Source organism: Rhinopithecus bieti, unplaced genomic scaffold (genome assembly GCF_001698545.2).
Source record: "Rhinopithecus bieti isolate Rb0 unplaced genomic scaffold, ASM169854v2 scaffold_34968, whole genome shotgun sequence".
In the NCBI taxonomy this organism is placed as follows: domain Eukaryota; kingdom Metazoa; phylum Chordata; class Mammalia; order Primates; family Cercopithecidae; genus Rhinopithecus; species Rhinopithecus bieti.
In genome coordinates, this window is record NW_016814942.1 from 563964 (window position 1) to 589208 (window position 25245).

The following is a 25245-nucleotide window of genomic DNA, read 5'->3' on the forward strand; positions in this document are numbered from 1 at the left end:
TGGCATCACGCTAAGGGGCTGCGTGCAGAAGGAGCCTGAGGTAGGGGCAGGGGTTAGAATTTGTGCCAGCTGCAGACTGGGCTCCCGTGGGGCAGGTGTCAGGTGGGCATGGTTCACCTTGCTGTCTGCAGCATCCACAAGTACTCCACATGGGCCAGAGGGTGGTTGGAGGGGTGACAAAGACAGATGGTCTCCTCATTCTCCCCAACAACACTGCGGCCCCCTCCCAGCTGTTCAAAACCTCCCACAGCCTCTCACAGCTGTCTCACTTCTCATCACACCCCAGCAGAACCGACCTCCTTTCCGCTGCTCATTTCCAAGCCTAAGCCATTTTCCTCCCTGCCAGGAACACCCTTCCCAAACTCTTCACCAAACTGGCTCCATCCCGATATTCTAACTTCAGCCCCCACCCCCTAGAATCCCTTCCTTCTACCCTCTCCCCCACATGAAGAACCCTCAACCACGACTAGCCTGCAAAGGTACAGCCCCGGAGTACACTTAAAGACCCCTCGCGGTGGCTCACGCCTATAATCGCAGCTTTTTGGGAGGCTGAGGTGGGAGGATCTCTTGAGCACAGGAGTTTGAAACCAGCCTAGGCAACAAAGCCAGACGCCTGTCTTCACAAAAAAATAATTAGCTGCACATGGTGGTGCATACCTGTAGTCCCAGCTACTTGGGAAGCTGAGGTGGGAGGATCGCTTGAGGCTGGGAGTTCAAGGCGGGCCACTGCACTCCAGTCTGGGTGACAGAGTGAGACCTCCTCTCAAAAAAAAAAAAAAAAAAAAAAAAAAAAAAAAAAAAAAAACCACACACCTGCCTGGAAACACGTTTACATTTGTGGTGGCCACTGTGTGAAAACTCAAATCTAAGCCCACTGAAAGGCATTTTGCGCCCAAGAGCTGGAAGTCGCTCCATCAGCGCGCACAGGCAATGCCCACTTGATCTTTGGGTGGGGAATGCAGGGGTTTAGAAGGGCACAGTCCAGGAGAACGAATTTCCTTAGAACGAAGTTGTGGGGCAGGGGAAAGAGCGGGCATGCCAGAACCTCCAGGGTGTACCCTTTGGCCTAAGAGCAGAAACATCCCGAGGTGTTGTGTCCCAGCCTTTGACAGAGAGGGAAACTGAGGCTGGGCAGCGGGTGGGGTGTCCATGGTGAGGGGCGAAGGGGCGGGGCAGCTGCCAGGGGGAGGACCGGGGAGGGGCCTTGGAGGCTCCCCGGGAACACGCAGGGCGGGTCACGGCCGCCTGCCCAGTGCGCAGCAGGGGGCGACCTTTGTGCGGGGCGGGTCCCTGGCAGCCCCGGCCTGGACGCGCCGCCAACGAGGAGCCGAGCGCCCTGGAGAACGTCTGGGGCTGAGCTGGGGTCCAGCCGCTGCCGCTATGGACATCCCGCCGCTGGCCGGCAAGATCGCGGCGCTGTCGCTGAGCGCCCTCCCGGTGTCCTACGCGCTCAACCACGTCTCCGCGCTCTCGCAGTGCGTGCCGGGAGGGGCTGGGGCAGCCTTCGGGGACAATGAGGGCGGGCGGGGGCTGGGAGGACCGGAGGTGGGCTGGAGGGAGGATGCGCGGTCCGCGGACCTGGCTCCCGCGAGCCCTGCGCCCCAGCTCAGCTCCGACCCGGCAGGAATGGGCCTGGGCCAGAAGAACGCCCCCGTCTAACCGGAAGTCCCCTTTCCGCGGTGCTGGAGGCTGGGATGTGGCCGCTCCTGGGATGTTTGGGGCCTGGGGAGAAGGAATGATGAGGAGAGTCCCCACAAGCCAGAGCTTTGGAGGGTTTCTGGGGTTTTCCCAGGGATGCGCCCTGCGCAGGCTCCAAAGTCCCCAAGGGTAAAAGTATTGTCCCGGATAAGGCCCCAGGTACCTGGCTCCTGCTGACACACACACACACACACACACACACACACACACACACCCTGCTACGTTGCCTGTCTCAGGCCTGTGACTTTCCTCTTGTTCAGGACTGGCTAACCCTGTGCCTAGACTCAGTTTCCCCCACTGGTTCCTGTTCCTGGTCCCTGTATTCTAACCCTAGATCCTAGCCCTGTGGGTCCAGCCACCGGATAGCGGGCATCTGCAAGCCCCTCGCACTTCTAAACCCAGCTCAAACCAAGCCATAGGGTGGAGAGAGTCTTAACCATGGGCCTGCTCCCTGGGTGGGAATACCCATCTCCATCTCCTGGGATCCTGGGTAAGCCTCAGTTCCCTGATTAGTGTCATGGGCACAATCCTAGATCTCATCTCATAGTTACGGTTAAGGATTACAAACTGTGTACAAAGATTTGTCCTGGTCTCATCTGAGTACTATAATGTCATCGTTAGATGGGGTCAGGATGGAGACCTTGGGTTCCGAGGGGATCATGAGAAAACAGGGGCCTGGAGAGTGATGGACAGAGTCTTGCTGTGTGACCCTGGACAACTGGACAGTAATCCCATCCTCTCTAGGCCTGGATTTGCCCACCTGGGTTGAGGGCTGCCCAGAGACCTGGCTTCTGTTATTTATGCAACTGGTTGACCTGTCTTATCAGGTTGGGGGCGCAGATCAGGGCAGGGGTAAGGTGGAGTTAATAGAGGCATTTGGACTTTAGCTGGGAGGAGCTGGGAGTGTCAGACAGTGAAGTCTACAGAACTGAGCACTCGAGACCCTGTGGCTTGGGAGCTGGGCCTGGCCACAGAGGGACTTGATGTTGCCGAATGACTGAACAGACTGAGTTAAACACATAACAAATGGGATAAATGGCAAAGTCAGAAGGGGCAGACCAGGCGTGGTGGCTTATGCCTGTAATCCTAGCATTTTGGGAGGCCAAGATGGGCAAATCACCTGAGGTCAGGAGTTCGAGACCAGCCTGGCCAACATGGTAAAACCCCGTCTCTACTAAAATACAAAATTAGCCGGGCGTGGTGGTGGACACCAGTAATCCCAGCTACTTGGGAGGCTGAGGCAGGAGAATCGCTTGAACCCAGGAGGCAGAGGTTGCAGTGAGCTGAGATCACACCACTTCACTCCAGCCTGCATGTCAGAGCTCCATCTCAAAAAAATAAAAGAAAGAAAGAAAGAAAAGAAGGGGCTGAGGAATGTCCCCTCTGTAGCTGGCTCAAGTTAAACAGTGATCCTTTCTGGGGAGTCAGGGAGGGCTTCATGGGGGAAGAACAAATGGGAGAAGAACAATGTGGATGGGCCATGAAGGATGAGTAGGAGTTTGCCAAGTGGAAAAGGCTTCTGGAAGCAGTTTCCAGAAGGAAGAAACAGCCTGGGCAAGGGCCTGGCACAGGGTGAGAGCAGTTTCAGGGAACAGCATTGATGGATGAACAGACACTTTAGTCTCTTCCCCTGGGGCTTCCAGGAGTCTGCCCCTTCCCCCACCAGGGAGAGTGGGTCAATGCCTCAGCACTAGGCCTGGCCTTCCTGACTTGGTTTCCCTCTCCACAGTCCCCTGTGGGTGGCATTGATGAGCGCCCTAATCCTGGGTCTGCTCTTCGTGGCAGTCTACAGCTTGTCCCATGGCGAAATCTCCTATGACCCACTCTATGCTGGTGAGTCAGTGGGAAGCTGTGGGGAAGAAGACTGTCCAAGCAAGGGCCTCCACCCTCAGACTTAGGGGCCATCGAAGGTCCTCCTCCATCAGACTGGGGGCCCTTTAAGAGCTCCCATCAGACTGGAGACCTCAAAGAGATTTGAACACTCCCATTAAACTGGGGAACTTCAAAGAGCCTCCCCCTTGAGACCTGGGGCCCCTGAGAATAGGGACTGCATCTCCCCCATCAGATTGGAAGCTCCTGAAAAAGAGTGTACTGCCTCATCACTTTGAGATCTCCTGAGGGCAGGGACGGTTCCTCTCCCATGAGACTGGCGACTCCCAAAGGCAGGCACTGGTCCTCCCAATCAAACCAGGGACTTCTGAGGGCCAGGCTGTGTCTCGTCCATCAGACATGCAGAATGAGGCGGGACAGTGGTCATGCAACCTTTGGGGTTGGGGTAGGGACTGGGCCTGGAGTCCTTGCCTGAAATAATCTCATCCCTGAACTTAACTTCAAGCCCTGCCCACACTGAGCCCTAGCCCCACCCATGTGTGTCCCCTCCCACACCTGACCCGGCCGCCTCCTCACTGCAGTTTTTGCTGTCTTCGCCTTCACCTCGGTTGTGGACCTCATCATCGCTCTTCAGGAAGACGGCTATGTGGTGGGCTTCATGGATTTCTACACCAAGGAGGTACTTGGGGGACGGCCAGGGATCCCCCTGCCCCACTGCCCGTCTGAGCCTCCCTCCTGACCCCACAGGGAGAGCCATACCTGCGCACAGCACACGGAGTCTTCATTTGCTACTGGGATGGCACCGTTCACTACCTCCTCTACCTGGCCATGGCCGGCGCCATCTGCAGAAGGTGCAGGAGCCAGGGAGAGGGTGGCCCCTGACCCTGGGAGAGAAGTTTCATCCTCAGATGAGGCCCCAGGGCAGGGTGGAGCCAGAAGTGTCTGTAGGAGAAATCAGGATGCCCCTCTAGGGCTCCAGCCGAGGGTGTCCGGGAGAAGGTTCCAGGAAACGTTTCAGGTGTAGATGGTGGTGTGGCATTGCTTATATCCACCCTGTGTCTGGGCAGTCACTTCTTTTCTTGGACAGAGGGTCTCACTGTTCATTCCCCTGTTCAACTCCATTTTGTCCCTTCCATCCTGGGCAAAACTGAAAGGCACCCAGAGCTGGGAAGCCCACGGTGGTCTCTGGACCCTGGTTGGGGCTCTGAGATTACGGAGTGATTACCTGCTGGTCACCCCTCCATCCCCTGCCCAGGAAGAGATACCGGAACTTTGGACTGTACTGGCTGGGTTCCTTCGGCATGAGCATCCTGGTGTTCCTTACAGGAAACATTCTTGGTAAGGACAAGGCTTCGGGAAATCTGGTCTCTCTTGGGCTAGGTCACTGCCCTGCACCTAGAAGCACCCCCATTGGATCCTCCACCCCTTCCCTGATGTCTGCAGAGGCCCCACCTCCCTCTTTGTGTGTCCACAGCCTCAGTCAGCAGCCCACCCCTTTCTGGTCCCCATTTCCTCTTGAAAGGTGGGGGAATCCAAACTCTACTTCCTCCCCAGGCAATGGTTCCCAGCCCCAAGGGTTTGACCCAGAATGCTCTTGACACGGGAAGGGAATTTTAGGATGAGTCCTGGGGACAGGGTGAAAGCTTCAGGAGTAGGGCTTGGGAGGTAGAGCAGTGAAAGCAATCCAGGAGGCTGGTATGGCAAAACCTCAGCAGAGGGAACACCCAAGGTGTATTCATAGGAAGCAAAGAACCCACTGGAAGGTAGGATCCATATTCAGAAGGTAAATTGAGGCAGGCTAGGCTGAGAAGCATGGACATCATCCTGTGGGCACTAGGGAGCCATGGAGGGTGGTGAAGCTTGACTGAGGATGGTATTTCTTTTTTTTTTTTTGAGACGAAGTCTCACTCAGTCACCCAGGCTGGAGTGCATTGGCGCGATCTTGGCTCACTGCAAGCTCCGCCTCCCGGGTTCACGCCATTCTCCTCACCCGGCTAATTTTTGTTTTGCATTTTTAGTAGAGACGGGGTTTCACTGTGTTAGCCAGGATAGTCTCGATCTCCTGACCTCATGATCCGCCCTCCTTGGCCTCCCAAAGTGCTGGGATTACAGGCGTGAGCCACCGCGCCCAGCTGAGGATGGTATTTCTGAATCAAGATGTCCAGCTAGAGAGACCGGGTGCGCTGGCTCACACCTGTAATCCTTATGTTGCTCAGGCTGGTCTCGAACTCCTTGGCTCAAGCAATCTGGCTGCCTCATTAATCACTTAAGCCGAGGAGATCAAGACCAGCCTGGGCAGCATGGTGAAACCCTGCCTATACTAAAAATACAAAAATTAGCCAGGCATAATGGCATGTGCCTGTAATCCCAGCTACTTAGGAGGCTGAGACAGGAGAATTGCTTGAACCTGGGAGGCGGAGGTTGCAATGAGCCAAGATTGCACCACTGCACTCCAGCCTGGGTGACAGAGCAAGACTCTGTCTTAGAACAAACAAACAGACAGACATCCATCAGGGTTCTGGCATGGCTGACGCCCTCTCTCCTGCACCATGGCAGGCAAATACAGCTCCGAGATCAGGCCTGCCTTCTTCCTCACCATCCCCTACCTGCTGGTGCCATGCTGGGCTGGTGTGAGGGTCTTCAGCCAGCCCCGGGCGCCAACCTACTGCACTGCCAACACGGTGAGTGCCTTGCCCCTCTTAGGCTTTGTCCCAGCGTGCCTGAACTTTCCCTGTGTGAGTTGCTTTTGGTCAAAGACTTAGTTTCCGTGGAAGGATCTCCTTTGTCATAAGGAAGAAGCAAGGGCTGGGTGCGATGGCTCATGCCTGTAATCCCGACATTTTGGGAGGCCAAGGCTTGAGGATCGCTTGAGCCCAGGAGTTGGAGACCAGCCTGGGCAACACAGCCAGACCCTGACTCTACAAAAAGTTAAAAAATTAGCCAGATGTGGTGGTGCATGCCTGTGGTCCCAGCTACTCGGGAGGCTGAGGTAGGAGGATCACTTGAGCCCAGGAGATTGAGGCTGCAGTGAGCTGAGATTGTGCCACTTCACTCAAGCCTGGGCAACAGAAAGAGACCCTGTCTCGGGAAAAAAAAAAAAAAAAAGGAAGGAAGGAAGGAAGGAAAAAAAGAAAATAAAAGAAAGAAAGGAAGAAAAGAAAGAGAGGAGCCTTAGGAGCCTTTATATACCTTTTGAATACCTACTGAATACCTCTCATTGACTACCTCTCATGCTGTCTCTGTTTCTCTCCCCTGGGGCAGGTGCAGGAGGAACAAAGAAAGGGACTCCTACAGCGTCCGGCTGACCTGGCCCTTGTTGTATACCTCATCCTTGCTGGCTTCTTCACTCTGTTCCGGGGCCTGGTGAGTCCGCACTAGTCAGTCTCTCCATCCCCTGCCTCCGGTCTCCCTTCCCTGACCCACCTCTCCCACGCTGCCCTTCTTCCTGTTTGATCACCCAAGGAAGTTCTTCATCAAGTCTAACCTGAGTGTTCCATGACAAAGCCCCATTTCTCCCAGCCCAATTTGAGCTGGGCTGGGAGAGGCCAGAGCAAGGGGTGTGGACCTGGAAGGGTGGGGGAGGTTTCCTGTGGGAGGGATGTCTGAGGGTTCTTGGTATGTCTACTCCAGGTGGTGCTTGATTGCCCCACAGATTCCTGCTTTGTCTATATCTACCAGTATGAGCCATACCTGAGGGACCCTGTGGCCTATCCTAAGGTGCAGGTGAGAGGGGAGTGGGGAGAAGACCACACCCCTGCCTTGGGTAGGGGTCCTCTGGGCCTCTTTGAAACAGGTGCCAGAAGCACAACTCAAGCAGGCAGAAGGCCATATGGAATTTACTGTCCTACCAAAAAAAGGACAGATGTGGTCTTCAGGTATGGCTGGATCCAGGTGTTTAAGGTGCAGACTCTGGGCTCTTCTTTTCTTTTCTTTTCTTTTCTTTTCATTTCTTTTCTTTTCTTTTCTTTTCTTTCTTCTTTTCTTTTCCTTTCTTTCCTTTGTTTTTTTTTTTTTTTTTTTTGTGTGTGTGTGTGTGTGTGTGTGTGTGTGTGTTTTGTTTTGTTTTTGTTTGTGTTGTTTTGTTTTGTTTTGTTTTTGAGACAGAGTTTTGCTCTTGTCGCCCAGGCTGGATTGCAATGGCGTGATCTTGGATCACTGCAACCTCCACCTCCTGGGCTCAAGTGATTCTCCTGCCTCAGCCTCCCAAGTAGCTGGGATTACAGGCATGCGCCACTACACTTGGTTAATTTTGTATTTTTAGTAGATACAGGGTTTCACCATGTTGGTCAGGCTGGTCTTGAACTCCTGACCTCAAGTGATCCACCCACCTTGGCCTCCCAAAGTGCTGGGATTACAGGCGTGAGCCACCGTGCCCGGCCTCTGGGCTCTGCTTTCTTTGCATGGCTCTGCTCTCAGGCAGTCCCTTTATGGGGTAGCAGAGACAGCCTGTGGCAGCTCCAGGCTTCCATGCACCCCACTCAGCCACCCCAGAGCATTGTGAGCCCTTATTACCCCCGAGTTTAAGCACAAGTCTTAGGCAGGCTCAGATTGATCCAGCCTGAATCACTTGCCCATCCCTTACTGAGCGTCATGGAGAGGGGGCTGGAATGCTCCGACTGGCTAGGCCAGAGTCTCATGCCACTTCCAGAGAAAGGTTGGTAGGTTTGGTGTATGTGTTCGGCGGGTGGGGGCAAGGATCTGCAAGGGAAATAGGGGAGCACTTTGCAGAGAGCCTGGGTGGGGTCTGAGGCCATCCAGATCCTTCCTCAGGGCCTCCACCTCAGGGGTCTCAGGAGGCCCACCTGGGGTAGCTGCTCATCTCACAGACTGGTGCCCCTGTCCTCCCACCCCTGCAGATGCTGATGTACATGTTTTATGTCCTGCCTTTCTGCGGCCTGGCTGCCTATGCTCTCACCTTCCCTGGTTGTTCCTGGCTGCCAGACTGGGCCTTGGTGTTTGCTGGAGCCATCGGCCAGGTGAGGTGACGGGTGGGTGGTTGAGCAGACATGTGGGAGGGAATTTCTGTCTACTCATCAACAACTTTGGTGTCCTCCCTGGGCACTGTAATGATGGGTCCCCAAGAGACCCCAGCCCCAGGCCCGGTATCCCAGGATTCCCTAGTCTAGGAGAGACAAAGCCAGATACAGACACTCCAAGCCCCATGAAAACAGGTACAGGGACTGTGAAGGATTCCAGAAGGGAAAGATTTCCTAGAAGCAGGGGCATAGGAGCTGGGCTTTGATGTACGGGGATGAGTTCTCTAGGCAGGGAAGGGCATTCCAGGAATGGGAACAGCATAAGGAGAAGCACAGAGGGAGAGAGTGATTTAGCAAGGCGATAACATGGGTAAAGGCAGAGAGAAGAGAAATTGGCAGCTAGATGCTGAAGGCTTTGAACTCTGGGACTGGGGGCTTGTACTGAGGGTGATGGGGAGTTTGAGGAGGTGTTTGAGCAGTGGGGGCCCAGTCAGAGCTAGGAGCCTTTTTCTGGGTTCCTGATGAAAAGTGCTAAAGCCTGGGCCCTGGCCAGGGAAGTAGGGACCAGGAAAACGTCTAGAATCCACAGGATTTGTGCCAAGACCTCTGGGATGGGGAAGACTAGGAGGAGGATCTGGAGCCAGGTCAGAGAGAGATGGGGTGCAGGGCCCAGGAGATGAGGTTAGGCAAGTGGGGAGGGACTCACAGACAAGTGGACGAGCATGGGGGAGGGGGGGACAGACAGGACACATAAGGGTAGGAATCTTTACAGACAGAAGGCCAGGCGAGGTGACTCACACCTGTAATCCCAGCACTTTAGGAGGCTGAGGTGGGAGGGCTACTTGAGCCCAGGAATCTGAGACCAGCCTAGGCAACATGGCAAAACCCGTCTCTACAAAAAGTACAAAAATTAGCTGGGCATGGTAGCATGTGCCTGCTGTCTTAGCTACTCGGGAGGCTGGGATGGGAGGACTGCTTGAGCCCAGGAGTTTGAGGCTGCAGTGAGTCATGGTCGTGCCACTGCACTCCAGCCTGGCCAACAGAGCAAGACCCTATCTCTAAATAGATAGATAGATAGATAGATAGATAGATAGATAGATAGATAGATAGATAGACAGATTAGATAGAAATTTTAAAAATAAGCCAGGCATGGTGGTTCACGCCTGTAATCCTAGCTGGCACTTTGGGAGGCCAAGGTGGATGGATTGCCTGACCTCACGAGTTCGAGACCAGCCTGGGCAACATGGCGAAACCCCATCTCTATTAAAAAATACAAAAAATTAACTAGGCGTACAGGTGCGCGCCTGTAGTACCAGCTACTCAGAGGAGGCTGAAGCATGAGAATCGCTTGAACCCAGGAGGCAGCAGAGGTTGCAGTGAACGGAGATTGCACCACTGCACTCCAGCATGGGCAAGAGAGTGAGACTCTGTCTCCAAAAAAAAAAAATAGAGAGAGACAGACAGATGGACTGGAGATGGGAAACAGGTAGATGAGCAGAGCCCAAGAGGTGAGGATGGGCATCCCCTGGGTTCTGCCTGACCTACCTGGTGGGCCGTCGGTGATGCTGGGATTTCGGTTCCTTCCTGGCCCCTGACATCCATCTTTCCTGTTCGGCTACCAGGCACAGTTCTCACACATGGGGGCTTCCATGCACCTGCGCACACCCTTCACCTACCGTGTGCCTGAGGACACCTGGGGCTGCTTCTTCGTGTGCAATCTGCTGTATGCACTGGGCCCCCACCTGCTGGCCTACCGTTGCCTTCAGTGGCCTGCATTCTTCCACCAGCCACCACCCTCCGGCCCCATAGCCCTCCACAAGAAGCAGCATTGAGAGGGCTATGGACTTAGGACCCAGGACTCTGTTTACGCACCCAGCCAGCCCTACCTGGGGAAGTGGGGGTCGGGTGTTTTAGAGACAGGAGGGACATCTCCAGGTGTCGTTAGTCCTGGCTATGGTGGTTTCAGTCCAGTGGGTGGGATGGAGACCAACGACCAAGTGTTCCTGCAAGGAGAGCCTCTCACAGCTGTCACCATGCTTCAACCCCCACATAGACGCTTCCACCCCTTCCAGAATTTACCCATCATCCCCCCATAGATCCTTTTAGTAAAAACCCTTTCAATTTCCAAAATATCACTGCCTAAGTGTTTCAGGGTGCAGGGGCGAGGGACCCTCTTCTTGGCCCCCATGAGGGCCCATCCATCACTGCCATCGTCGTTGCCAGGAGCAAGAGGTTCTGGGATAGCAGAAGGTGGCCTCTGGTTGGTATGCATGGCTCCATCTTCCAGATGGGAAAACCGAGGGTCAGTATGGACAAGAGACCTGCCCAAGGTCACAGCCAGAGAGAAAAGTTCCTGCTCTACCAATAAATCATAACCAATAGCATGATACATTTATTAAGCACCTACTGTATACCTTGACTGCTACATGCTGGATCTCACTCCTTATTCCAGCTGGGGAAACCAAGGCTGCAGGTGAAGGTCCTGGTCTGAGATCATTCCCCTCCTCAGTCCCCGAGGCATGGTTGAGCTGAGACGGAGTCCCAGTGTGTTGGACCACAGAAACCTCAACCCTGCCTCTGCTATCTGGTCGAGTTGGGCTCATTTTAGGGGAAACTGAGTCCTGGAAGGAAGCCAAGGTGTTGGGAGAAAGACTCACTGTTTCCTAGTGTTTGATTTTTGAAGTTGGGTGAAAGGCCATGTTTAGGGGTGACTTGGGCCTGGAGTAAATCAGGGACTTGACCAGATGTCCCATTTTCTTTTCTTTCTTTCTTTCCTTTCTTTCTTTCTTTCTTTCTTTCCTTCTTTCTTTCTTTCTTTCTTTCTTTCTTTCTTTCTTTCTTTCTTTCTTTTCTTTCTTTCTTTCTCTCTCTCTCTCTCTCTCTCTCTTTCTTTCTTTCTTTCTTTCTTTTCTTTCTTTTTTTTTTTTTTGAGTTGGAGTTTTCGCTCTTGTTACCCAGACTGATATGCAATGGCACCATCTCGGCTCACTGCAACCTCCGCCTCCCAGGTTCAAGCAATTCTCCTGCCTCAGCCCCCTGAGTAGCTGGGATTACAGGCATGTGTCACCACACCTGGCTAATTTTATATTTTTAGTAGAGACATAGTTTCTCCATGTTGGTCAGGTTGGCCTCGAACTCCTGACCTCAGGTAATCCTCCTGCCTTGACCTCCCAAAGTGCTGGGATTACAGGCGTGAGCCACCGTGCCCGGCCTNTTCTTTCTTTCTTTCTTTCTTTCTTTCTTTTCTTTCTTTCTTTCTCTCTCTCTCTCTCTCTCTCTCTTTCTTTCTTTCTTTCTTTCTTTTCTTTCTTTTTTTTTTTTTGAGTTGGAGTTTTCGCTCTTGTTACCCAGACTGATATGCAATGGCACCATCTCGGCTCACTGCAACCTCCGCCTCCCAGGTTCAAGCAATTCTCCTGCCTCAGCCCCTGAGTAGCTGGGATTACAGGCATGTGTCACCACACCTGGCTAATTTTATATTTTAGTAGAGACATAGTTTCTCCATGTTGGTCAGGTTGGCCTCGAACTCCTGACCTCAGGTAATCCTCCTGCCTTGACCTCCCAAAGTGCTGGGATTACAGGCGTGAGCCACCGTGCCCGGCCTAGATGTCCCTTTTTCTTGCCCCTCCCAACCCCTACCAGAGATCTACTGTATGTCTGGCTATTGGATCTTCACCAAAGAGTCGGCAACAGGCTCAGAGAGGCCAAATGTCTCCATCAAGGTCCCACAGCCAGTGAGGGGCAGACTTGGATTGGGGCCTGTGGCTCCAGGTCACAGCAGAGTGTGATTATCGTGAGGCCCCCACCCTGCACAGTGAGCACCTTTGGGGTGCTGGAGATCAGGACTCCACTATGACTACCCAATGGACAGATGGGTAAACTGAGGGCTGCAGGTCAAGTGATCTCTTTCACCAGATCCCCCAGGTCCCCTGCCAAAGCACAGTAACCATGACAGAAGACTCAGGCCCCTCCTTCATTTCAAAGATGGTTAAACTGAGGCTCAGAGAGATTCTTCCCTGGCCTAAGTTCAGCTAGCAGGGCGAGGGAACTAGCTCTGCACTCCAAGCCCAGAGCGCTTCTTTCTCCGCCCGCGCTCCAGCCACCTCTCCAGGGGAGCGTGGGCCGCCGCGGCTCCTTTAACACACCCCGCCTTGCTCGCCTTCCTCCTCCCCTTGCAGGCAGACGCCGGGATTGCGCCGCCTGCAGGGACCTGCCCAGTCCTAACCGGGTGTGCAGGGAGCGCAGTCCGGGTGCGTAGGGGCAGCTCGGCGGGGGCCGCGCGGGCAAGATGGTAAGTGGGGCTGCGGGCGCGGATGGTGCGTGCCCCGTCTCCCCAATCTGGGATTCTGTATCTCTCTGTCTCTGAATCTATATCCCTCTGAGTTTCTTCTGTCTCTTCCTTTTCTCTGTCTCTCACCCTCTTTGATCTCTCTTTTTGGCACTCTCGGTTCTCTCGCTCTCCATCTCTCTCTGCTTCTCTCCATCTCTGTCACCCTCTCTGCCTTTTTCCTCTCCTCTCCGTTTCTCTCTTTACCTGCCCCTATCTCTTCCTCCTCTTCTCTGAGTCTCTCGGTCTCTGGCACTCTCCTGTCTCTCCCTCTCCCTCTGCCTCTCTGTCTCTCCCTCTGCCTCTCTGTCTCTCCCTCTCCCTGTCTCTCCCTCTGCCTCTCCCTTCTCCCTCTCCCTGTCTCTCTCTCTCCCTTTCTGTCTCTCCCTCTCCATCTCTGTCCCTCTCCTGTCTCTTCCTCTGCCTCTCTCCCTCTGCTTCTCTGTCTCTTCCTTTCCATCTCTGTCTCTTCCTCTCTGTCTCTCCCTTTCCATCTCTGTCTTTCCCTCTCCATCTCTGTCTCTTCCCCTGCCCCTCTGTCTCTCCCTCTGCCTGTCTGTCTCTCCCTCTCCATCTCTGTCTCTCCCTCTACATCTGTCTCTTCCTTTCCATCTGTCTCTCCCTCTCCATCTCTGCCTCTCCGTCTTCCCTTACCCTTTTTCTGTGTCGCGCACTCTCTTCTCTGCCTCTCCCTGCCTTTCTCTCTGTCCCTGTTCTCTCCCCGCGTCTCTCCCTGTGTCTCTCCAGCTCTCCCCCCTCCCTGCCCGCCCCGGCCCGGTTTGCTGCAGTCTCCTGGCGCACGGATAACCTTGCTGCCGCCGCTCCTCCAGCTCTTCCCCACCCCCCCATCCCTGGCCCGGGCCAGGGCCAGAAGGGGGCGGGGGCAGCGAGCCTCGGGTTTTGGGGTGAGGGGGATGAGGCGGGATCTGGGGATCTGGGGCCAAGGGAGGGGGGAGTCTCGGGGCGTGGGTTATTGCAGGAGCGAGGATGTGAGGTCCCAGGAGGAGGAGGGGGAGTTATGCGGGACCCCGGAAAGGGTGGGGGCATGGGAGTGTGCGAGGTCCTCCCTGTGGGGAAGGCAGGCCCGGGAGGGAGCCAGGCCTCCGAAAGGCCGAGGCTGGGAGGCTGGACTGAGCGCCCTGTGCCCGCCCCGCAGGTGTGCGCTCGGGCGGCCCTCGGTCTCGGCGCGCTCTGGGCAGCGGCCTGGGGCGTCCTGCTGCTCACAGCCCCCGCCGGGGCGCAGCGTGGCCGGAAGAAGGTCGTGCACGTGCTGGGTGAGTCCGGGCCGCTAAATGTGGTCTTCTCCGCGAAAAGCAGAAGAGGTCAAGTGCGGAGAGGTGTAGGGGGTAGGGCGTTCCTGACGTCCACGGTTCCCCCAACCACTCCCCATCTAAGACCCTAGCCCTCTCCCTGAGCCCCTGGACCCTTCTAATTTCCCGACCCCCACCCGAGTCTTCCCACCTTCCCCTACCCAGAGACCCCTTCCCCGGGGCCCCCCTTCTGCCCCTAGGCCCCTTCTCTGAACCCTGATTGGTTGTCCACAGAGGGTGAGTCGGGCTCGGTAGTGGTACAGACAGCGCCCGGGCAGGTGGTAAGCCACCGGGGTGGCACCATCGTCTTGCCCTGCCGCTACCACTATGAGGCAGCCGCCCATGGTCACGACGGCGTCCGGCTCAAGTGGACAAAGGTAGTGGACCCGCTGGCCTTCACCGACGTCTTCGTGGCACTAGGCCCCCAGCACCGGGCATTCGGCAGCTACCGTGGGCGGGCTGAGCTGCAGGGCGACGGGCCTGGGGATGCCTCCCTGGTCCTCCGCAATGTCACGCTGCAAGACTACGGGCGCTATGAGTGCGAAGTCACCAATGAGCTGGAAGACGACGCTGGCATGGTCAAGCTGGACCTAGAAGGTGATCAGCCGGTGGGGAGGATAAACCTTGCTTCTGAGGAAGGAGGGGTGCAGGGATGGCAAGGGACATAAACCAAATCAAGTTGGCCTGCAGGCATTTAGAGGGTTGGTGGGGTAGAACCCCCATATCTGATTCTGGGTGATTTTCCTCCCCATGGACATTGGCGATGTCTGGAGATAGTTTAGGTTGCCACATCTGGAGAAGTCAGTTGCTACTGGCCTCTAGTGGGTAGAGGCCAGGGATGCAGTTAAACATCCTACCAGGCACAGGATACTCCCCCACAAAGAGTGATCCAGGCTGGGCATGGTGACTCACGACTGTAAACCCAGCACTTTGGGAGGCTGAGGCAGGCGGATCACCTGAGGTCAGGAATTCAAGACCAGCCTGGCCAACATGCTGAAACCCCATCTCTAGTAAAAATACAAAAATTAGCCAGGCATGATGGTGCATGCCTGTAATTCCACCTACTTGGGAGGCTGAGGCAGGAAAATCTCTTGAACCCCGGAGGCGGAGGTTGCAGTGAGCTGAGATCGTGCCACTGCACTCCAGCCTGGGCAACAGAGCCAGACTCCATCTCAAAAAAAAAAAGGGGGGGGGGGATCCAGTCCAAAATGTCCACAATGAGGACACTGAGAAGTCCTGGGATAGGATTCAGGCACAGTGAGATCCAGGTACTCACACCATGTCAGGAACCATCCTTCTGCTCTGCTTCCCAGGTAGGCTTTCTTCTGACAGGTTTCTCTTTCTGGAACCAGATCACAGTGCCTAGGCATAGCGACTGATTTCCTAGGAGCAGCAGATAGAGTCCCAGAGTTGTCCCTCACTGGCTCAGCTTGAGTCATGTGCCCAACTGTGAGCCAATCACTGTAGCTGGAAGGTGGGATGCTCTGATTGGCTGACCCTGGAGCTGGGAGGTGGGGTTTCTATTTGAAGAATTCCCTCCCATTTGGTTGGCCTTTTTCAGTTCACTTTAGAAGATTCTAGGTGAGATTTCAGGGCCCTTGCTTGCTGACCTCCCTAACAATAACAAATAACAATAATAGCAGCAGCTCTCCTTTACTGGACATTTCCTATGTGACAGGTGCTTAGCTGAAGAGTTCTCAGAAGTCTCTAATTTAATTTCCTAAAAACCCCAAGAGAGACGGCTATTACCAGCAGACGGACAACAGGCTCAGAGAGGTTACAGCCTTGCCCACGACAGTGCTAGTTAGTGGCAGAGCCAGGATTCAATCCCCAGTCTGTCAGCTCCAGATTTTCTCCCTGGCCCCTGTCTGCCTCTTTCCTGGGTGCCCTACTCACCCCCAACTCCCGTCCCTCAAACACAGACGCATAAAATACTTGAGCTGAACGGACTGTGAGTCCAATGAGGGACAAGTTCCAAAGTCATCAGAACTGAAGGTAAAAGGGTAGTAGTGGGTACTGCCTTGGACAATGCTGGGGGAATCAAATGGGTCTTCACCTAAGGCCAATCTTCCAGGGGGTCCTAGTCTAGGAAAGTCAGCACTGAACGCAGGCTCCGTGGGCTCAGGGCTGGACCACAGGGAGGGACCCAGTACTGGGGGAATGTCAGAGGCACACAGTATTGAATGGAAGAGGGTTTGGGAGTTGGGTTTTGAAGGGTGAATAGGAGTCCAACAGGTAGAATAAAGTGGAAAGAGCATGAGCAAAGGCCTCCAGCGGTAGAAGGGGATGGACACAATTAGTATGTTAAGGGGGAGGGTCAAGTGAATCCCAAGCTTAAAGTGAAGAGAGCCAGCTATGTGGGGTGTGAGCTGGGGAGGGTCATGGTCAGGTCTGAGGCCAGAGTGAGGAGGAGTGGACTGGAAGGTCCCGGTTGAAGAGTCATATAGCACCCCAGACGTCAGGTGCATGAGGGTGGGCTGAGGTGAACCGGCTGATCCCGTGCGCCCCCTGCCAGGCGTGGTCTTTCCCTACCATCCCCGTGGAGGCCGATACAAGCTGACCTTCGCGGAGGCGCAGCGCGCATGCGCCGAGCAGGACGGTATCCTAGCATCTGCAGAACAGCTGCACGCGGCCTGGCGCGACGGCCTGGACTGGTGCAATGCAGGCTGGTTGCGCGACGGCTCAGTGCAATACCCGGTGAACCGACCCCGGGAGCCCTGCGGCGGCCTAGGAGGGAGCGGGAGCGCAGGGGACGGCGGTGATGCCAACGGGGGCGTGCGAAACTACGGGTATCGCCATAACGCCGAGGAACGCTACGACGCCTTCTGCTTCACGTCCAACCTGCCGGGTGCGTAGGCCTCATCCCCAGACGGGCCTCTGCCACAACACTACCCCGACCCTGGGGCCTTCTTCCCCACCCAGCTCTTAGCGATCAGAAACAGGAGACCCCTCTCCCAAGAGTGTCTAGGTGAAGCACACACCGCCTGGCACCAACACTGGTTGGGCCTAGGCTGGGGTCCCAGGCTGCAAAGGAGGAACTGTTCCTGGATCCTGGAGCCGAGGCCAGAGTCCTGGGCTGCATGCGGGGGGCAGTCCTGAATCCCAAGGCCGGGTCCCAGGAGCCGCACTAATAACCCACCCCCCACCCCACCCCCCACCCCACCCCCGCAGGGCGCGTGTTCTTCCTGAAGCCGCTGCGGCCTGTACCCTTCTCTGGAGCTGCCCGCGCGTGTGCTGCCCGTGGCGCGGCCGTGGCCAAGGTGGGGCAGCTGTTCGCCGCGTGGAAGCTGCAGCTGCTGGACCGCTGCACCGCGGGTTGGCTGGCCGATGGCAGCGCGCGCTACCCCATTGTGAACCCGCGGAAGCGCTGCGGAGGCCGCCGGCCTGGTGTGCGCAGCCTCGGCTTCCCGGACGCCACCCGACGGCTCTTTGGCGTCTACTGCTACCGCACTCCAGGAGCACCGGACCCGGCACCCGGCGGCTGGGGCTGGGGCTGGGCGGGCGGCGGCGGCTGGGCAGGGGGCGCGCGCGATCCTGCTGCCTGGACCCCGCTGCGCGTCTAGGCTGGCAGCAGGCGGACAGCCAGGGCGCTTGACCACTGGTCTAGAGCCCTGCGGTCCCCTGGAGGCTGGCCACACCTCTGAAGCCCTGGACACTGGCCACATTCCCTGTGCCCTTACAAACTAACTGTGCCCCTGGGGTCCCTGAAGATTGGCTAGTCCTGGCAGAACAGTACTTTGGAGTTCCCGGAGCCTGGCCAGCCGTCACCTCTTCTGGACAGAGGATTCCCCCAACTCCCCAACTTTCTCCATGAAGGCCACGCCCCCTGAGGACCTCAGGAGGCCAGCAGACCCAGCAGGCTCCTGAAGACTGGCCACGCCTCCTGAGACCGCTTGGAAACAGACCAACCGCCACCGTGGTCGCCTGGTGGCTGGACCCCCGGGATTGACTAGAGACTGGCCGTACATCTTCTGCATCTCACTGGAGACTGAACACTAGTCCCTTGCGGTCCCGTGGACACTGGGCCTCCTCCTCTTCCTCCTCCTTCTCCTCGCCTGGAGAGACTACAGGAACTTCAGGGTCACTCCCCATGGTCACATGGAGGTTGTGGGCCGAGGAGCTTGTTTTCCTTTATGGTGACCTGAGCACTGGAGACTCCCGTTCTCCCCCTCTCCCTGAGAGTCCCCTGAAGTTTCTGGGTAACAGGGCCCACCCCTCTAGTTTCACAGGCGAGCACCTCTATCTGCCACCTCAGACTGACACACAGCCAGCTGGCTCACTTATTGGGGGCCACGTCCCAACCCTCAGATATTTCTTTGAAGGGAGAGCAAACCCACGCTGTCCTCTGACATCCTTTTCCCAACTGTCACCAAAGAGACCATCTTCCCAGGCCTGGGGACCCATAAGATCCATGTCACTCATTATGGAGAGCAGCTGCCCTGGGTCCCACGGTCACCAAGGCAACCAGTCCTGCTGCTACCTGTCACCTAGAGTCACACACCCCTTCCCTCATCAGGCGCACCCATGAAGAGGGTGCCTCCCTCCTCCAGCTGTAACCACGGATACCACATATTTCTCATCTCACTGGCCCCCACCCCAGAGACCTCCACCTCAACTTCTGACTGTCCCTACCCTGACCCACCACTGCCATGGAGATCACCCTCCCAGAAGCTGTCCCCGGGGTGACACAACATCCAGTTCTCTGGCTCTCACCATGGAAACAAACTGTCCCTGTCCCCAGGCCCACTCCAGTTCCAGGCCACGCTCCAAGTTCCACCCCCAGGCGGTTTGGACCCCACCACCGTTGCCGTGGTGATCAAACTCTGGTGTCCAAGGTAACAGAACACCTGTCCCCGTAGGCTTTTCCTTGTGGGACAATGGGGCCCTGTTCACCAAGCTGTTGCCATAGAGACTGTCAACGTCCTCGTGACAACCAAACTTCCAGCTCTCAGGAACTTCTCATTGCGGGCCAGAAGTCCTGAGTGCCTCCTACTGGGACTACCTTACTGCACTCCATCAGGGGCCTGATGGCTGCCCCTTCCCCAGACAGGGCTGGACTTCTGGAGCTGCTAAGCCACCCTCCGTTTGCACATTAACTCTATGCTGGATAGCAGCTGTGCACGAGACAATCTTGCAACACCTGGGCATGTTTGTCATCGTCCTACAAATGAGGAAAACGAGGCTATGGCGTGCCCTGGCCTTTTTAGATATGCGAGCACTGAGTTCCTCTTTTGTCCTCTGAGACCCCCCCATCTCCATTCTCACTGAGTTGCCCTCTCCTTCCCTGACCTCCACCCACATTTCCCTCCTTAGAGATCCAGGAGGGATGGAATGTTTTTAAACTTCAGCACCCACCGGGCTCTAAGTGGTCCAGCCAAAGTCCTCGGCGTTGACAGGCAGCTGGGGGGACATGATCCATGGACAAGGCCATCCCGGCCATGGGAGACCCCAGTCCTGAGGTCTTGCCTACAGGAGTGCTGGGGTCCCCCCTGGGGCCTTCTTTACTGTCACGTCATCTCTAGGAAACCTATCTCTGAGTTTTGGGACCAGGTTGGTTTGGGTTTGAATCCTGCCTCTTCTTGCTCACTGTGTGATCAAGTGACAAAATCCTTCTGAACCTGTGTTCTCCCGCTGTACCAGGGCTGTTTGGTCCCCGTGAGTGCCAAGCATACAGGAGGGGCTCAATAAATCCTTGTTTCTTTTGATGAATGAAAAATGAGGCAGCCAGTGGGTAATTCCTTTATAAATGCACTTTAGTAGATAAGATGTTACAAGCTTGGGGGGTTTGGGTTTTTTCTTTTTCATTTTGTTTTTTTGAGACGGACTCCCGTTCTGTCGCCCAGGCTGGAGTGCAATGGTGCAATCTCGACTCACTGCAACCTCCACCTCCCAGGTTCAAGTGATTCTCCTGCCTCAGCCTCCCGAGTAGCTGGGATTACAGGTGCCTGCCACCACACCTAGCTAATTTTTGTATTTTTAGTAGAGACAGGGTTTCACCATGTTGGCCAGGCTGGTCTTGAACTCCTGACCTCAGGTGATCCACCCACCTCAGCCTCCCAAAGTGTTGGGATTACAGGCGCCTGGCCGGGCTTGGTTTTTATTCCCTTGAGAAGTGGTGTCCTTTATTCCTTCCCCACCTCCCCAATCTCTCACTCCTCTTTCTTCCTCCATCCTGTGTCCACTGTCTCCTTTGAGCCACCTACCATGGGTCTGCTCCTTGTCAACTCTGTCCTGACTGGGCCATTGACAAGATCCAGGGCATGAAATTCGGGAAACTGGATGGGGAGTTCCTGTATCAGGAAGGGAGAGATGTTGCATACTTTCCCTGACATAAATATGTGGGCTCAGGGCGGGGACTGAGGAAGCACTGGAAGTTTCTAGGATACAAACAAAGCATGAAGAGAAAAAATAGTGTAAGGTCCTGACCGTGCACGGGGGCTCATGCCTATAATCCCAGCACTTTAAGAGACTGAGGTGGGAGGATTGCTTGAGCCCAGGAGGTCGAAGCTGCAGTGAGCCATGATTGCACCACTGCACTCCAACTTGGGCAACAGAGTGAGACTCTGTCTCAAGAAATAAAAATAAGCAAATCTCCCCTTCCCCATTCTTTTGACAGTCTGAAGAGGATCGATGGTTTGGATTGAATGCACCATAATTTTGTAGTCAGGTTCCTAATGGTGGACATTTATATTGTTTTCAATATTTTTCTGTTTGAAGTTAAGTATCCACATCATCACTCACAAGTTCAAGTATAACTGGAGGGTGATATCAGAAGTTGTTTGTTCAAAGGTTCANCCCCACCCCACCCCGCAGGGCGCGTGTTCTTCCTGAAGCCGCTGCGGCCTGTACCCTTCTCTGGAGCTGCCCGCGCGTGTGCTGCCCGTGGCGCGGCCGTGGCCAAGGTGGGGCAGCTGTTCGCCGCGTGGAAGCTGCAGCTGCTGGACCGCTGCACCGCGGGTTGGCTGGCCGATGGCAGCGCGCGCTACCCCATTGTGAACCCGCGGAAGCGCTGCGGAGGCCGCCGGCCTGGTGTGCGCAGCCTCGGCTTCCCGGACGCCACCCGACGGCTCTTTGGCGTCTACTGCTACCGCACTCCAGGAGCACCGGACCCGGCACCCGGCGGCTGGGGCTGGGGCTGGGCGGGCGGCGGCGGCTGGGCAGGGGCGCGCGCGATCCTGCTGCCTGGACCCCGCTGCGCGTCTAGGCTGGCAGCAGGCGGACAGCCAGGGCGCTTGACCACTGGTCTAGAGCCCTGCGGTCCCCTGGAGGCTGGCCACACCTCTGAAGCCCTGGACACTGGCCACATTCCCTGTGCCCTTACAAACTAACTGTGCCCCTGGGGTCCCTGAAGATTGGCTAGTCCTGGCAGAACAGTACTTTGGAGTTCCCGGAGCCTGGCCAGCCGTCACCTCTTCTGGACAGAGGATTCCCCAACTCCCCAACTTTCTCCATGAAGGCCACGCCCCTGAGGACCTCAGGAGGCCAGCAGACCCAGCAGGCTCCTGAAGACTGGCCACGCCTCCTGAGACCGCTTGGAAACAGACCAACCGCCACCGTGGTCGCCTGGTGGCTGGACCCCGGGATTGACTAGAGACTGGCCGTACATCTTCTGCATCTCACTGGAGACTGAACACTAGTCCCTTGCGGTCCCGTGGACACTGGGCCTCCTCCTCTTCCTCCTCCTTCTCCTCGCCTGGAGAGACTACAGGAACTTCAGGGTCACTCCCCATGGTCACATGGAGGTTGTGGGCCGAGGAGCTTGTTTTCCTTTATGGTGACCTGAGCACTGGAGACTCCCGTTCTCCCCTCTCCCTGAGAGTCCCCTGAAGTTTCTGGGTAACAGGGCCCACCCCTCTAGTTTCACAGGCGAGCACCTCTATCTGCCACCTCAGACTGACACACAGCCAGCTGGCTCACTTATTGGGGCCACGTCCCAACCCTCAGATATTTCTTTGAAGGGAGAGCAAACCCACGCTGTCCTCTGACATCCTTTTCCCAACTGTCACCAAAGAGACCATCTTCCCAGGCCTGGGGACCCATAAGATCCATGTCACTCATTATGGAGAGCAGCTGCCCTGGGTCCCACGGTCACCAAGGCAACCAGTCCTGCTGCTACCTGTCACCTAGAGTCACACACCCCTTCCCTCATCAGGCGCACCCATGAAGAGGGTGCCTCCCTCCTCCAGCTGTAACCACGGATACCACATATTTCTCATCTCACTGGCCCCACCCCAGAGACCTCCACCTCAACTTCTGACTGTCCCTACCCTGACCCACCACTGCCATGGAGATCACCCTCCCAGAAGCTGTCCCCGGGGTGACACAACATCCAGTTCTCTGGCTCTCACCATGGAAACAAACTGTCCCTGTCCCCAGGCCCACTCCAGTTCCAGGCCACGCTCCAAGTTCCACCCCAGGCGGTTTGGACCCCACCACCGTTGCCGTGGTGATCAAACTCTGGTGTCCAAGGTAACAGAACACCTGTCCCCGTAGGCTTTTCCTTGTGGGACAATGGGGCCCTGTTCACCAAGCTGTTGCCATAGAGACTGTCAACGTCCTCGTGACAACCAAACTTCCAGCTCTCAGGAACTTCTCATTGCGGGCCAGAAGTCCTGAGTGCCTCCTACTGGGACTACCTTACTGCACTCCATCAGGGGCCTGATGGCTGCCCCTTCCCCAGACAGGGCTGGACTTCTGGAGCTGCTAAGCCACCCTCCGTTTGCACATTAACTCTATGCTGGATAGCAGCTGTGCACGAGACAATCTTGCAACACCTGGGCATGTTTGTCATCGTCCTACAAATGAGGAAAACGAGGCTATGGCGTGCCCTGGCCTTTTAGATATGCGAGCACTGAGTTCCTCTTTTGTCCTCTGAGACCCCCCCATCTCCATTCTCACTGAGTTGCCCTCTCCTTCCCTGACCTCCACCCACATTTCCCTCCTTAGAGATCCAGGAGGGATGGAATGTTTTAAACTTCAGCACCCACCGGGCTCTAAGTGGTCCAGCCAAAGTCCTCGGCGTTGACAGGCAGCTGGGGGGACATGATCCATGGACAAGGCCATCCCGGCCATGGGAGACCCCAGTCCTGAGGTCTTGCCTACAGGAGTGCTGGGGTCCCCCCTGGGGCCTTCTTTACTGTCACGTCATCTCTAGGAAACCTATCTCTGAGTTTTGGGACCAGGTTGGTTTGGGTTTGAATCCTGCCTCTTCTTGCTCACTGTGTGATCAAGTGACAAAATCCTTCTGAACCTGTGTTCTCCCGCTGTACCAGGGCTGTTTGGTCCCCGTGAGTGCCAAGCATACAGGAGGGGCTCAATAAATCCTTGTTTCTTTTGATGAATGAAAATGAGGCAGCCAGTGGGTAATTCCTTTATAAATGCACTTTAGTAGATAAGATGTTACAAGCTTGGGGGGTTTGGGTTTTTTCTTTTCATTTTGTTTTTTTGAGACGGACTCCCGTTCTGTCGCCCAGGCTGGAGTGCAATGGTGCAATCTCGACTCACTGCAACCTCCACCTCCCAGGTTCAAGTGATTCTCCTGCCTCAGCCTCCCGAGTAGCTGGGATTACAGGTGCCTGCCACCACACCTAGCTAATTTTGTATTTTAGTAGAGAGAGGGTTTCACCATGTTGGCCAGGCTGGTCTTGAACGCCTGACCTCAGGTGATCCACCCACCTCAGCCTCCCAAAGTGTTGGGATTACAGGCGCCTGGCCGGGCTTGGTTTTATTCCCTTGAGAAGTGGTGTCCTTTATTCCTTCCCCACCTCCCCAATCTCTCACTCCTCTTTCTTCCTCCATCCTGTGTCCACTGTCTCCTTTGAGCCACCTACCATGGGTCTGCTCCTTGTCAACTCTGTCCTGACTGGGCCATTGACAAGATCCAGGGCATGAAATTCGGGAAACTGGATGGGGAGTTCCTGTATCAGGAAGGGAGAGATGTTGCATACTTTCCCTGACATAAATATGTGGGCTCAGGGCGGGGACTGAGGAAGCACTGGAAGTTTCTAGGATACAAACAAAGCATGAAGAGAAAAAATAGTGTAAGGTCCTGACCGTGCACGGGGCTCATGCCTATAATCCCAGCACTTTAAGAGACTGAGGTGGGAGGATTGCTTGAGCCCAGGAGGTCGAAGCTGCAGTGAGCCATGATTGCACCACTGCACTCCAACTTGGGCAACAGAGTGAGACTCTGTCTCAAGAAATAAAATAAGCAAATCTCCCCTTCCCCATTCTTTTGACAGTCTGAAGAGGATCGATGGTTTGGATTGAATGCACCATAATTTTGTAGTCAGGTTCCTAATGGTGGACATTTATATTGTTTTCAATATTTTCTGTTTGAAGTTAAGTATCCACATCATCACTCACAAGTTCAAGTATAACTGGAGGGTGATATCAGAAGTTGTTTGTTCAAAGGTTCAAAACTCCCCATTTACTTTCTTTTTTTTTTAAATAGAGTTTTGCTCTTGTTGCCCAGGCTGTAGTGCAATGGCACAGTCTCGGCTCACCTCAACCTCTGCTTCCCAGGTTTGAGCGATTCTCCTGCCTCAGCCTCCGAAGTAGCTGGGATTACAGGCACCTGCCACTATGCCCAACTAATCTTTGTATTTTTAGTAGAGATGGGGTTTTACCATGTTGGTCAGGTTGGTCTCGAACTCCTGACCTCAGGTGATCCACGTGCCTCGGCCTCCTACAGTGCTGGTATTACAGGCATGAGCCACTGCGCCCAGCCTAAAACTTGCCATTTTCATAGTGATTTCCACGTTTTCTTAGAGATGGGGCAATTTATACTTCACAAGTAATAGATATACTCACTTGGCTGGGCATGGTGGCTCACGGCTGTAATCCCAACACTTTGGGAGGCCGAGACAGGTGGATCACCTGAAGTCAGGAGTTCAAGACTAGCCTGGCCAACATGGTAAAACCCCATCTCTACCAAAAATACAAAAATTAGCCTAGCATGGTGGCAGGCACCTGTAATCCTGACTACTTGGGAGATTGAGGCAGGAGAATCACTTGAACCAAGGAGGTGGAGGTTACAGTGAGCTGAGATCACGCCACTGTACTCCAGCCTGGGCGACAGAGTGAGACTCCTTCTCAAAAAAAA

At 55.3% G+C, this 25245-nt stretch overlaps 2 protein-coding genes across 4 annotated transcripts; both read left to right on the top strand.

Moving 5' to 3' along the window:
* Positions 1-1223: 1223 nt before the first annotated feature.
* On the top strand, positions 1224-10634 carry TM6SF2 (transmembrane 6 superfamily member 2). 3 transcript variants are annotated; one of them, XM_017852685.1, is made up of 11 exons: positions 1424-1475; positions 2033-2188; positions 3428-3531; positions 4110-4207; positions 4276-4379; positions 4784-4866; positions 6085-6209; positions 6790-6891; positions 7159-7251; positions 8385-8504; positions 10127-10634. In XM_017852685.1, exons 3-11 carry the CDS (start codon positions 3447-3449, stop codon positions 10334-10336), a joined length of 1020 nt encoding a protein of 339 aa, XP_017708174.1. In that variant the 5' UTR covers positions 1424-1475; positions 2033-2188; positions 3428-3446; the 3' UTR covers positions 10337-10634. The 3 variants fall into 3 exon arrangements, with proteins under 3 accessions (XP_017708172.1, XP_017708173.1, XP_017708174.1); XM_017852683.1 differs by lacking the exon at positions 2033-2188 and having other exon boundaries at positions 1224-1475; XM_017852684.1 differs by lacking the exons at positions 2033-2188; positions 7159-7251 and having other exon boundaries at positions 1224-1475.
* Positions 10635-12066: 1432 nt separating this feature from the next.
* HAPLN4 (hyaluronan and proteoglycan link protein 4) lies at positions 12067-19857 on the top strand. The gene is made up of 5 exons (XM_017852682.1): positions 12067-12795; positions 13988-14105; positions 14376-14738; positions 16657-16989; positions 17313-19857. The coding sequence occupies exons 1-5, from the start codon at positions 12793-12795 to the stop codon at positions 17702-17704; spliced, it is 1209 nt and encodes a 402-aa protein (XP_017708171.1). The 5' UTR covers positions 12067-12792; the 3' UTR covers positions 17705-19857.
* Positions 19858-25245: the final 5388 nt, after the last annotated feature.

Excerpts from the sequence above, each read along its gene's own strand:
- TM6SF2 (XM_017852683.1), top strand. The coding sequence starts at position 1,381 with ATGGACATCCCGCCGCTGGCCGGCAAGATCGCGGCGCTGTCGCTGAGC. Across the intron at positions 6,210-6,789 it reads CCTACTGCACTGCCAACACG|GTGCAGGAGGAACAAAGAAA; the intron begins GTGAGTGCCTTG and ends CCCCTGGGGCAG. Across the intron at positions 8,505-10,126 it reads TTGCTGGAGCCATCGGCCAG|GCACAGTTCTCACACATGGG; the intron begins GTGAGGTGACGG and ends TTCGGCTACCAG.
- HAPLN4 (XM_017852682.1), top strand. Across the intron at positions 14,106-14,375 it reads GAAGGTCGTGCACGTGCTGG|AGGGTGAGTCGGGCTCGGTA; the intron begins GTGAGTCCGGGC and ends GGTTGTCCACAG. Across the intron at positions 16,990-17,312 it reads CTTCACGTCCAACCTGCCGG|GGCGCGTGTTCTTCCTGAAG; the intron begins GTGCGTAGGCCT and ends CCACCCCCGCAG.